Raw genomic sequence first — 12270 nt, 5'->3', positions numbered from 1 at the left:
TCCAAATCTCAGCTGTAAACATCAGTAATGGGGCACACCCTCACGCCCGGTAATACCTCCAGTGCCCGCACAATCCGGCAGTGACAGATGGCGCCTTTAATATGTCAGTGATTAATATGGATGCAATTACCACGCAGAGACGGTGATGATACGAAGCCGCCATCAACTTGCACCGCTGCCCCACCCGTCACTCCAGGCCTCTGCAGTTTTCACTGCGTGCCATCCTGGTAACTGACTCCACTGCAGGCGTGCATTGTTTACAACTCGGGCAGTGACTGGAGCAGCCTGTTCTGCCGCGGTGTGTTTTTCAAACTGGTTACTATGTACTGGTGCCACATGCGATTGATTTCTGCTTTTTGTCTGACTCACTCTGTCGGCTCCCGACCATGGGAAGTTTTTCCATTCCTTCAGATGTCGTACATTCCCCGTCATGCCTCCTCAGCTCAACACAAACTGTTTTGTTTTTTTTGTTTTTTTTAAGAAATAAAAACGTTTCTATTCCATTGTGCAGCACCAGTGACAATAAAGATGTCCATGCTGTTGTTTTCTGTGTGAGCAGACGTTTCAGATAAGATTAGACTGTCTTGAATATCAGTTTGGTGCCTCTGCAGATCAGAGAAATCTTTTCTTGTGAACAACCGAGGATTTTACGTTTGTCTCTATCCCGGTTTCATAGTCACAACTTTATTGTGTCGTGTTTTCTCGAAACAGCAGTCTTTTTCACATGTGTGACCATGTGCAGAGCTCTTTTTAAACATGTTTTTAATCTTGTTTCTGGGATTGATCATTTCAATTCACTCACACCCCCTTGTGGCAAAACAATGATACAATATTCTATTGACCATTTTAATACTATATTGACTGGATTTATTTAGATTTTATGGCTGTATAATACTCACAAACTGTGCAATGGGTCAGTGCTTATGCTATTTGTTTCCCCAATATCTTTAACGTTATTGAATTGTTTATTCCTTTGCAAATAATACAATTTGCCGGGTTTTTTTTTTTTTTACAATTAAAGCGACAAATCTTGTGTGAAAAAGGAGCCGAAAGACTAATAATCGTATTTTATTTGTCCATTTTACGTACATTTAAGACATCAAGTGCATGTTTGTTATTCACTTTTAAGCAATATCGCATAGAATAAACACCATAAAGATACATCAAACAGTTTTCTCTATTTTGTTTTATTTTTAATGTATCACCATTCCCATTGTTTCAATAAATATTGCTACAGTGATATATTATGTGATCTAATATTATTACCATATGTAGATTAAATATATTTTTCATTTATGTTGTTATTCGTATTCTCATTACATGACAATTATTTGACAGTGATTTTCTTTATATTAAAGTGTGTTTTTGGATTGAGAGTTTGACATGATACTTAAGCACGCCTTAATGAATACAGTATATGCGCTTTCAATGTAGTTAATAAATGGTCCTAGATATCATGAAAACTGTAGCGTGCGTGCTAAATCCTGGCAGAGAGGAATGAGAGTAAAAGGGGTAAATAAACCTAAAGATCCCCATCTGGAGGTGCACCCTGCTGTCAAAGCTCTTTTTGGTGAAAATGTTGTATATTCCAACAAAGCGGTGCAATGTTGTTATTTACAGTCCTGGAGCTGTAGGCTCTAGTTATTGGGAGGCAGCAGTCGTGTCTTTAAACCTCAAATCCCTGACAACAGCTCTCGCTTTCCTCTGTTTACATGTTTGATTTCATTTTGATCTCTTCCCCCAACTGACCAATCAGGGGCGAGTGTGCCCTCGGATGGGGAGCAACAGTGGGATACCGGGCGTCCTGTGAAACCCTGACACGGGGAGGATGGCGGGGGGTCACAATAGAGAGGGATGGCAGGAATTAGGCTGAGGGGGATTAGAGTCTGAGCTCTGATTGGCCGCGGAGACCTTCTCTGCTCTGCATGGACAGAAACTGGCAATAACAACTTCATCACAAACAAGCAAGATTGTTATCCTCTCTTCCTTATTCACTCATTTCAGGATGTTTTCTCAGCTGATGGATTACATACTTTACCTCTGAGATGCGCAGAGTCTCTCTTTTCTTCAACACAAACTTTGGTGGACTTTTCCGAGAACAGCCATGCTGGTGCTTCTGACTAACAGTCGCAGCACTAATTTCTACTGTTTTCCAGCTGCTTTCAAGAGGAAAGGTGAGCAAAGTGGCACTGGTTTGACTGGTTTGGCTATTTTGGATTATGAGTCAATTGAGAGTTATGAATGGTCTCTAATGGCTCATGAGGCAGTTAAGTAATAAAACTGTAATCTTTTAAAGTTGCCATTAACCATAAAAACCACAATCGATATGTGATATTTACCTGACGTCTGCGACATTCAGTTTATTTTCGCCATCGGTCCTCGTCAGATTTTTAGATTTTGCACATCTATAAATATACAAGTTTGCCTGGATTTTCTATGTGGGAGCACTCATAATGCGGTTACAAGGCAAAAATTAGCTGTGATTACTCGGCACACGCTGAACAAGGCTAATTCCAGCAGTGTCTTACAATGCCGGTGGAGCGCCGGCCGTGGCTAAATGTGGAGCAGCTGTCACTGTTACATAAAAGTGTCCTGACAGGCTGTTAACCCAGTGATCCCAGACTGTGGCCTGGAAGCATGAGGACACCACATGCAAAGCGCCAGGTGGCCTGCATGTGGGAACCGACAGTGTAACATCTTTCACTTGTGTAGTGTCTTAATGGAAATTGCTACTGAGTCTTGTTAAAATTGAGCTGAGGTGCGAAGAAAAATAATTTTTGGGTCTCTTATTGTGGTTGAATGTAATATACGGCTGTGAATGTATCTCAAAAATACTGGACGCCACAGTAAATATTTGGATTGTCTTTTTGTGTTGCTTGTCCATCAATGATTTAACTGATTGACTTTGCATTGACGAGATCTGGCGGTACTTTAAACAGCATTGCGCTCACCGATTTGAGAAGTATTCTTTGGCTGCAGAAAAAAACAACAACATAATACCAGGCATATGCAGCTGACAGGAGATTTTTGATGTGATAATCCCTTTTTAAAGTCATTGTTAGTCTAAGCCCGCTTAGGTGAGGCTGGCCTTCAGTCGATTTTAATGACACTCACACCCCCGCCTGTGTTAACTCTTTCACACATTTACTCTTTCTGTCGCTAAATGTCCCTGACGGGCACCTCTGGCGTTGGCCATATGGCGCCATTATCTACTGTTACACTGACACTGAGCTTTGAGTTGATCCAGGCTGATCCCCTCCTCTCCCCTTCTCTGTTTCAAGCCATCCCAAAGCGAGATAATGACGATGACAAGACCCTGGCGCCTCCGCTGTTCCAGGAGAACGTGTTCGAGAGCAGCAGCAGGCCCAAGTACCTGGAGGACCTCCACACCGAGGCACTGGAGGGATTGAAAATGATGCAGCAGGAAGGTACAGACCACAGGGCCGGTGAATGCAAACTCCCAATGTTACCCATTTGTTTGTATGTGGCCATTTGATGCGCTTCATATCTGTTATGAACATTATTTCATCTTGTTTCCTTGTCAAATTTAACAAACTCTTTCTCAAGGGATCGCTAATGTTAATGGAATATTGCGAAAAGCTCTCACTGCTGTGTCCTCGTGCAATTGGCTGTTCAGTTCATATCTGCAAAATGACAGAAAAATAAGCTATAGTGAACTTAAACACCATGTGGTTCGCTTGTTTTTAATCCAGGGAGGTGAGAATACATAGTTGAAGAGTCCAAATGTGATTAAATCTCTTTTCACAAATAGTTGAAATTCAAGAATAAGCTATTTTTAAACATTGTAAAATACAAAAAATTTCCAAAATGTCATCTTTGAATTTTGCATCAGAAAATAGAAACGATGAGCTGAAATCCTACTTAGCAGCGTTTCTGTTCAGACTAAAATCTTTAATGCTAGTTTGCTTCACAAGTTAGTGTTATGGCTGCTATTCTTACTAAAGCTGTGTGATTCACATCTAATGAAATATAAGTAGAATTGCGGTTTTCTTCTTCATAATTTTTACTTTTTAAAAAGTCGTCCTGTTTTGGCTCGTTTTTGACACTGCTTCAACGGAGAGAGTGCAATAGATGATTTCATTGCTGCCATGAATTCTAAAAACCTTGGATAAAAAGATGAAATACTTTTCATTGTCACAGAAACCAGTACTGGAGTGGAGTACAAGGACAACGTGAGCACGATTGTGAGTAACTCATCTTACAGATTCAGTGTTTTCTTACCCATATTCTTTATGTTAAAAATAATTTTCCTTTTCAAGCCACGAAATAAGTGTTTCTCCTTTTGCTAGTCGACGATGTCGATGCAAACGGACGGGGAATGCGGAGGCTTCACGACGGACAGCACCATTCCGGACACGTCTTCTGTTGCCTCCATGCAATCCTCAGTGTCCAGAAAGTCCTCACGCTCTGGACTCACCAGGCAAGGTGAGGAAAGCGGGAGACGAAGCACTCGTCTTCATGATGAATAACTGGTTTCTTCTTTTGTACTTTATTTAAATTGGACTACTTTTCTGATTTTCCGATTTTGCTCGTCTGTTCAGGATCTACTTTCAGACCTTTGAACTCTGGAAAAAAGTCTGAAAGGTCCAGGTCGAGGAGGAGACACAGGAGGACGGTGGCCGGCATCCCGCAGCACGTTCAGAAGGAGCTCGGTGAGAAGTTTTTAACGTGTCGCCGTCACACGTCTGTTTATTCAATCACATTCAGGAATTTAAGTGTGATGAGAACGATGTGGGAGAAACGGTCTGAGATCAACATTCTAATGACTCCCTGTTTCCTGTTAGGCTTGGACAGAGTTGGCTGGATGATGGCACAACAGGTCGAAGAGGAGCAGCTTTATAATGGGGAGAGTGATTACAGCTCCACTACTGAGGGACCGGAGTCACCTGATGGACCCAGTACAGGTCTCCGGGCCATGAATGTCAATCATCCTCTCAGCAAGGATCATGTGGAGCAGCTTGCTGCGGCCCATGCTGGCCTCGGAGACAATCTCAGCCTGCTCCAGCACCTGGACTCTCAGAGGTCACAGTCCTTGGCTGCACCCTGGGTGAACAGTGCCTCCAGCCTGCAGCAGGAGCCACCCAGCCCTGTCATGTCCATGTCACCCCAGGCGGCTTACATGTCCAAGATCATCCCAAATGCTGTGTTGCCGCCCTCCATCGATGTTGTCGAAATCAGCCGTGGCCGGAGTCGCAACAGCGTCCGCACCGTCAGCAAGAGCAGCCTGCTGCTGTCCAGCCCGGCTCCGTCCCGGGCTTCTTCTCGCGCCTCCTCGACCAGGACCACTTCGTCCAAAGCCTCCACCATCACCTCTCGACACAACAAGCCCAGTCTGTCCGACAGCAACTGGAGCAACTCTGACTCCTCTGACACTTTGGTGTCCAACTCCTCCACCATCTCCACCAGCAGCACCCCCACGCAAAGGAGATCTCAGGACGGGGATGCTCAGGGGGACAAAATTAGTGTTCACTCCAACGGCAAGCTCCTCATTCCGGGAGATGATACTAAAAAGGATGGACAGTTTGGGCGCAGCCTCTCTATCATGAAGCCCAAGAGGGCTCCTCCACCTCCGAGCCGCTCCTATTCCCTCCACACTAAGATGAAGCGACGGTCACGTGACCTGGCAGAGGTCAGGATCATTCCAGGAGAGCCCAGCTCAGCCCAGGATAGGCAAAATGACAAACATGGATCTTCTCCTGTGTCCACCAGTGCTGGCTACAATGCTGACACCAGCTCTCTGGATGACTCCACGGAATCTGGATCGTTCAGTCCCAACACAGCTCTGCCACAGGTACTAAAGATGGCTACGATGGAGACCAAGACGGCTCCACTTAAAGCAAAAAAGCTAAATAATACGATTTCCCCATCCAGTGGCTACTCCAGTCGAGAGGCCTCCTTCCCACAGCTTCCAAAACAATATCTCAGCGCATCTCCGAAGCCCAAGAAAGGCATCTTTGCCAAACTTCAGAGGTTATTCCCTGGCTCCAGTTCTGCTGGCTCATCCACTGCAGCACATGCAGAGACTCCTGAAAACCCCAAATGCGACTCTGTTGACACGGCCATTGTCAGCCCCTCTGTTCAGGCTTTGAGAGAGCTCTTCAACATTCCCCGACACCCCAAAGTCCACGCACCCCCACCCCCTCCCCCTGAGGTCTGGGCTCACAGCAAACGTACGTTCGAGTTGCTCTTGGGACCGCCGGCTCCTGAGAACGTTTATGCCATCATCAAGAAGAATCCAAAAGACAGGAGACAGCAGAGACCGCCTCCCTCTGCGTCGACAGACGGCTCTGTGCGGAGCTTGGTGGGAGAAAGACAACAGCACACTGCGGCGGCAGAGTATGGTAATGGAGCGGTACATATGCAGAATGCGAAGAAAGTTCAAGAAAGTGGTATTATGATGGCACAGATTCACTCTGAAAGACTGGCTCAGAACGTTGACTTGAAAGACGAGAAGGTTAGAGGAAGTGATATGTTAAATGGCATGTTGGCGAAGGCTGTAGAGAAACGTAAAGAAAAGCTAGCAGCGAAGAGAGAAGATGAAATGAAGACATCCACTCAAGCTACTGAGGCAACCACACGCGTAGATACAGTATCTACTATTTCATTAGCACGCAGTTCTCCCTCACCGTCTCCTGCTTCGGGGCACCGTATTGTCCAAACTCCCACCACGCAGACCACTGCTGCAACAGTTGTGGTATCCCCAGAGTCTTGTTGGCCCCCACCACCACCCCCAATGGCACAGGCGAGCTCCGGCGGTCCAGATGACCTCGACTTCCCTCTTCCGCCTCCCCCATTGTTTGCTGAAGGTGCACCAGTTCTACCCGTTCAGGTGCCACTGATTTCTGAAGCACAAAAGCCTGGTACTCCTCAGGAGAACGCACCTCCACCACTAAGCATTCCTCCGCCGCCGTCATACACGGCTCCCCCTCCACCGATGGCGGCCGTCTCTCCCCTCACGATAAGTAAAATCCCAAGTTCTCTTCCAGTGATTCAGGAGGTTATTACACCTCCCGCTGCAGAGCTTTTGGCAGCGAGGCCCAAGGACTCGTCTGCTCCCGTGCTTCATGTTACGCTACCCTTTCTTAAGGACATCACCCCTACGCTGGTCACGGTGGTGGCGCCACCCATTGTTGAGGTCACTCCTCTGCCCCCTGAAGGTGTCCCTCCTCCCCCTCCTCAACTGAATGCTTCTCAGTGGAGTGCAGAGGTAACAAGTGTCGGCAGGATTACTCCACCACAGAGTATTCCACCTCCGCCACCGCTGCACACCCAACAGCAGGCTTCAGATTTGAAGATTGACACCAGCTCCTCCAACAGTATTCTAGCACCTCCCGAAAGTATTCCACCTCCACCCCCCGTAGAGCGTCTCCTCCAAGCGCAGATCATTGCCATGAAAACAAATAATCCAGCCACCGACGGAGGCGTCCCCTCACCAGAAAAGGCACCTGCTGCCCAAGAGGAACCTGCCCCCGTGGTCACCCCCTCCCTTCTGCAGATGGTCAAGCTTCGCTCCGTCAACAGCAGTCCCGAGTCCCATAAAGTCAAGGAGAGGCCGCAGGCTGAGGTCACATTGAGAAAACATCTACCCAGTAATATCCCGACATCTCCTCCCAGTGGAGAGGCTCCTCAGAAGCCCATCAGAAGATCTCTCATTGTCACCTCCCCCACATCCACTTCTCCACCTGCCACAGTCACATCACAGCTGCCTCCACCAGCGTCTGTCATAACGTCGTCTGTGTCTTCAGCCACCATCGAGTCAAGTGTGGAGAAGTCTTCTTCTTCCACAGCGGCTGCTTCTTCCGTGGTTGCACCTGCTTCCACGTCCACAGTCACCTGCGCAGCGGAAACGTCTCCTCCTGCCACACCTGCTGCTCCGTCAGTTGCAGCTCCCCCTGAATCCTTCTCCACAGACACTTCTGGAGATCAGGCCCCACCTGACACAACTGCTGCTTCATCTATAAATCCTGCATCCACAGTCATCTCCTCTGTGGAAAATATTCCTCCTGACATGACCGTTGCTCCAGCTATTGCGGTTTCAGCTGCATCCACGGTCGTCTCCTCTGTGGAAAACTCTACTTCTGAGACGACTGGCGCTCCATCTCTTGAGGTTTCAGCTGCATCAGCATCCACTGTCGACTCTGTGGAAAACCCTCCCCCTGATACAACCGTTGCTCCATCTATTGAGATTTCAGCTGTATCCACAGTCTCCTCTTCCGTGGAAAACCCTCCCCCTGATACAACCGTTGCTCCATCTATTGAGATTTCAGCTCCATCCACAGTCGCCGCTTCCGTAGAAAACTCTCCCCCTGATACAACCGTTGCTCCGTCTATTGAGGTTTCAGTTGCATCCACAGTGGACTCTGTGGAGATCTTGACACCTGCCACCACTGCTGCTCCCGCGGTCCTGCCCATTAAAACCTCCCTTCCTGCTACGACTGCTGCTCCCACCGTCGTGGTTTCATCTGCATCGACATCCACAGTCGTCACCTCTGTGGAAAAGTCTCCTCCAGCTTCTACAGCTGCTCCCACATCTTCATCCACAGTCGCCTCGTCATCTGCAGAGAAGTCTCCTCCTGCCTCAGCCACGGTCCCTCCTGTTGTGGTTTCCCCTGCGTCCACAGCCACAGTTGTGTCCCCGACGAAAAAGTCTCCCTCTGCCACAGCCGCTCGGTCCATGAACCTGCAGGAGGCGATCCGCCTGAGGACAGCAGCCCGATCAAAAGAGTCACCGGCGTCTCGCCTCAGCCTGCACTCGCCAACCTCTCCCAAGGACTTCCGGAAGTCCCCCACCAGCACTGCGAGCTTCATCTTCTCCAAGACCAATAAGAAGATGGTGATTGAGGCCCCGGGGGACGTACAGAAGAGCCCGGCTCTTTCCCCGTTGGCAAAATCCGCCAGTGAGGCAGAGTCACTGAACAAAGGCGTCAAGGTGCCACCGCCTGTTGCAAAGAAACCCAAACCCAAAGGTAAAGAAGTTGAGGGCAGTGAAGGCACGGAGGCCGAGGCAGAGCAGGAAGCACAGCAGGAGACAATCAAAGGTGAGTGAGACTGGCTCCAAAGCATATCAAACTTTATATCACTCATTTTCACCTGACTGGACTCTGTTGTTTTCAGGGACTTTGTGTCTGATAAGCCTTCATCAGTTGATCTGAGAGGCTGTTTTTAAGCATTGCAGTGATTCAACTGGCCGAATAATTGGAACATTAGGATGTTTTCTTGCGCCCGAAGTTGTCAAACTAGCTGTGTCTCTCTTTCCAAACTGCAGACGTTGCAGAGAAGATGAACGGCACAGCAGGTACTGTTGAAGGAGAAGGGTCGACATGATTGTAAAGACTGAAGGAGATCTGGACCGACTTCATGGAAACACTGAACACACAGCGAGTCTTCGTGTGTAAGAGACGGGAACTTTGATGGATGAAACGATTAATTAAAAAAAAACTGCGTTTTGGAGACTTTACTTAACTTTACTGTTAATGGTGTGGGTCTTAATTTCTGAAGAACTCATTTTACAAAGTAAAAACTTTTATTTAGTTTTTTTTTGTTTTGTTTTCCTTGGTCAGAGGAGCTTCTGAGCTTTAAAGTGCAAGAGATGGGACTATACCACCCTCTAGTGTCAAATAGTGATTGTACCACTTACGTCCTGCTGAATCAGAGCTTTAGTCGGTGCTTGTTGGGACTTTTGGGTGCTCATCTGTAAATACATTTTGTATATTTAACACATCCTGTAATTATGGATCTGTTCTACAGACGTCTGCTCTGTATATTCTCAGAGTTTTCACACCATCTATATTTGTTGAAAAAAAAAATATTAAGTTATTTTTTCCTGTCCTGTTCAGAGTCTCTATGGACGGTGGTTTCTTTGAGATGTTAAATCCAAACATTATATAAATTGAGATTGTGTACAATCATAACCAAATTTATGTTCACTTAAAACCCATGTCACGTTTTTGTCTTCTTCAAAGTGCTCCAGGTGTGTGTGAGATGATGACACAGAAAAACACTGACTCGGTTCTGGAACACATTTTTATTTTGCTGCTTTTTGTAACTGATAAACTGAGGCCATGCCCTTTTTTTTTTTACAGTTATGATAAACGGTGGGATATTTCTTTAAACTATAATATATTTCCAACTGGTTTTTAGAAACTGTAAGAAAATCATTTATAAAGAAAATAAAGATTTATGGAGAAATCAGTTTCTCTTGTTGACTGAAAATCATTTCTGCGAACCACCTTGTTTTTCCTTTTTCGTGCACTTTAATGCACACGTAGGGTTAGAACATGCATAATTACAGCTGTACTGATATTCAGCACAACCTCAAATGTGATATTGTTACATTAGAAATATTTATTGGACAACAATGTCCGTTTGCTTTTGTCCCTGCCAGCACAAATACCACAAAACCAGAAACTCTTGATTAGACAACTTCTGCAATGTCTGTGTATTGACGTCACCATTCCGTTGTATCAGTGGTTTTATTTTTACAAAAAGACCAGTTAACAATATTAAGTGTCAGCAAATGAGATCTTTTTTCTTCCAGTTATTGTTAGAATATGTTTGAATTATCAGTCTCAAAGTAACAATTCATAACAGCCATAAAATTTAAACATTTGATTCAATTCTGCTACTTAAAGCACAACATTAAGGAATTTCCTCTAAAGATTTTCAATAGATTGGAGTACTTTGACCAGTCAATTTAGCAGCAGCAAAGTGTAGCTCTTAATTAAAATCTATATTTTTTTCACAGTTAATACGGAGTCAGATCGAGTCAGGGCATCAAACACTTGACTCGCACAATCCACTAATTCAGCGAGCTAAATTATAAGAATAATTTACACTCTGAACTACGAGTTACAGGAGGAAAGGATAGACTGGTGATTGACTCATCACCAACACCTAGTGTACAACAGCCATAACTTCACTATAGTTCCCAGTATCAAGGACGTCACGAAAACACCCCCAAATACCAATAAATTACATAAATATGCAATAGTCATTAGCCCTTCTCCATTGATTTCAAAACGACTTGTATTTGATCTGAAATCAGGTTTCTCAAGAAGACGCCGAACTCCAGTCAGTGTGTTTTTAGATGTAATTTATTGAAACAAGAAAACGAAAAACTATATCCAACATCACCTCCATGTGAAATACCAGGTCTCCTGATCGTCTACTGGACTGCTCTCATTCTTCCACTGCGCTTCAGGAGACGACGTCCCCTCAGTCCCTTCACTTCTCCCTCCATGCTGAGTATTTTCTTCCTCATACTCATCCACCTGCACCCGGGGATGGAAGCTCTCACTCTCCAACTCTTCCTCATTGCTCTGGGAATAATTCACCTCCTCACCAGCTGATCCCTCCTCCCACTCATCCAGATCTCTTACTTCGTAATCATCCCACCAGCCCTTGAAGCCGCCTTCCATCAATGTAAAGTCATTGAGTAGATCGGGGCCTGTCGTCACTCCAAGTTTAACTCGGCTTTCTTGAAGCTGCCGGTTCTCTTCGTCTTCAACAGCATCTGTATTTTTCAAGAGTTTCTCACGACTTTGTTTCTCATTGAATTCATGATTTATCTCCTGGTCTTCTCTCTTCACATCGATGGGCAGGAAGCTGTCTTCGGTCAAAGATGGCTGATCGGAGATCAGTAACGGCATGCTGCTGGCAGAGCCTGTGAACGATGAAAACAACTATTAACAGAAGGTTTAAATAGGTTTGGTTTGGATTGAAAGCTGAAGCTTAAAACTGTCAGACCTTCCATTAGGGCCCTCCGGGTTTTAGAGTTTGCGCAGTGCCACTCGCAGCAGTCACATATGGAGTCGTCGCCGGTGAGGGCCCTCCACCTGAAACGGCAAAGACATCATTAAACACTTGGGGGAAAATATCAAAATAATAACCGTTGGGTTTTACGAAGGCTTGCCCGTTGTCTTTGTAGGTGCAGGACTTGTGTTCAGGGCCGGGGTCGCCTGATGCCACCAACAATTTACAAATGATGTTTACCTAAAAGAAAGGGGGGGGGGGGGGGGGGATTATTATATTTGTGGAAATGTGATTGATAATGGCGTCTCAGCTCTCACCTCGGTGTCAGGGTCGGAGGTGAACTGGAAGGCCTTCAGAGACAACCTCAGGGTTTTGTGAGTCCGGGAGATGAAGTGCGACGCTCCAGGTTCCCGCCGGCCGTCCAGCATGCAGCTGCGAATGAGGACCGATGAAACGACTCGCCAAGATACTAAAACGGCAAAACCTCATTTTGCAAGA

At 46.0% G+C, this 12270-nt stretch overlaps 1 protein-coding gene across 2 annotated transcripts in view; it reads left to right on the top strand.

The window, feature by feature from the left end:
• The window catches only part of LOC308142396 (uncharacterized protein), a 32222-nt gene extending 22022 nt beyond the window's left edge, over positions 1-10200 (top strand). For both annotated transcript variants that reach the window (XM_080512774.1, XM_080512775.1), the window contains exons 3-8: positions 3282-3428; positions 4162-4205; positions 4311-4446; positions 4563-4673; positions 4806-9059; positions 9287-10200. In XM_080512774.1, coding sequence (XP_080368900.1) covers positions 3282-3428; positions 4162-4205; positions 4311-4446; positions 4563-4673; positions 4806-9059; positions 9287-9345 — 4751 coding nt within the window. In that variant the 3' untranslated portion in view covers positions 9346-10200. The remainder of the gene's footprint in view (positions 1-3281; positions 3429-4161; positions 4206-4310; positions 4447-4562; positions 4674-4805; positions 9060-9286) is intronic.
• Positions 10201-12270: the final 2070 nt, after the last annotated feature.

This window comes from Blennius ocellaris (genome assembly GCF_963422515.1).
Source record: "Blennius ocellaris genome assembly, chromosome: 17".
NCBI lineage: Eukaryota > Metazoa > Chordata > Actinopteri > Blenniiformes > Blenniidae > Blennius > Blennius ocellaris.
The sequence above is the reverse complement of the archived record's forward strand: the minus strand, read 5'-3'. Positions and strand labels throughout refer to the sequence as shown.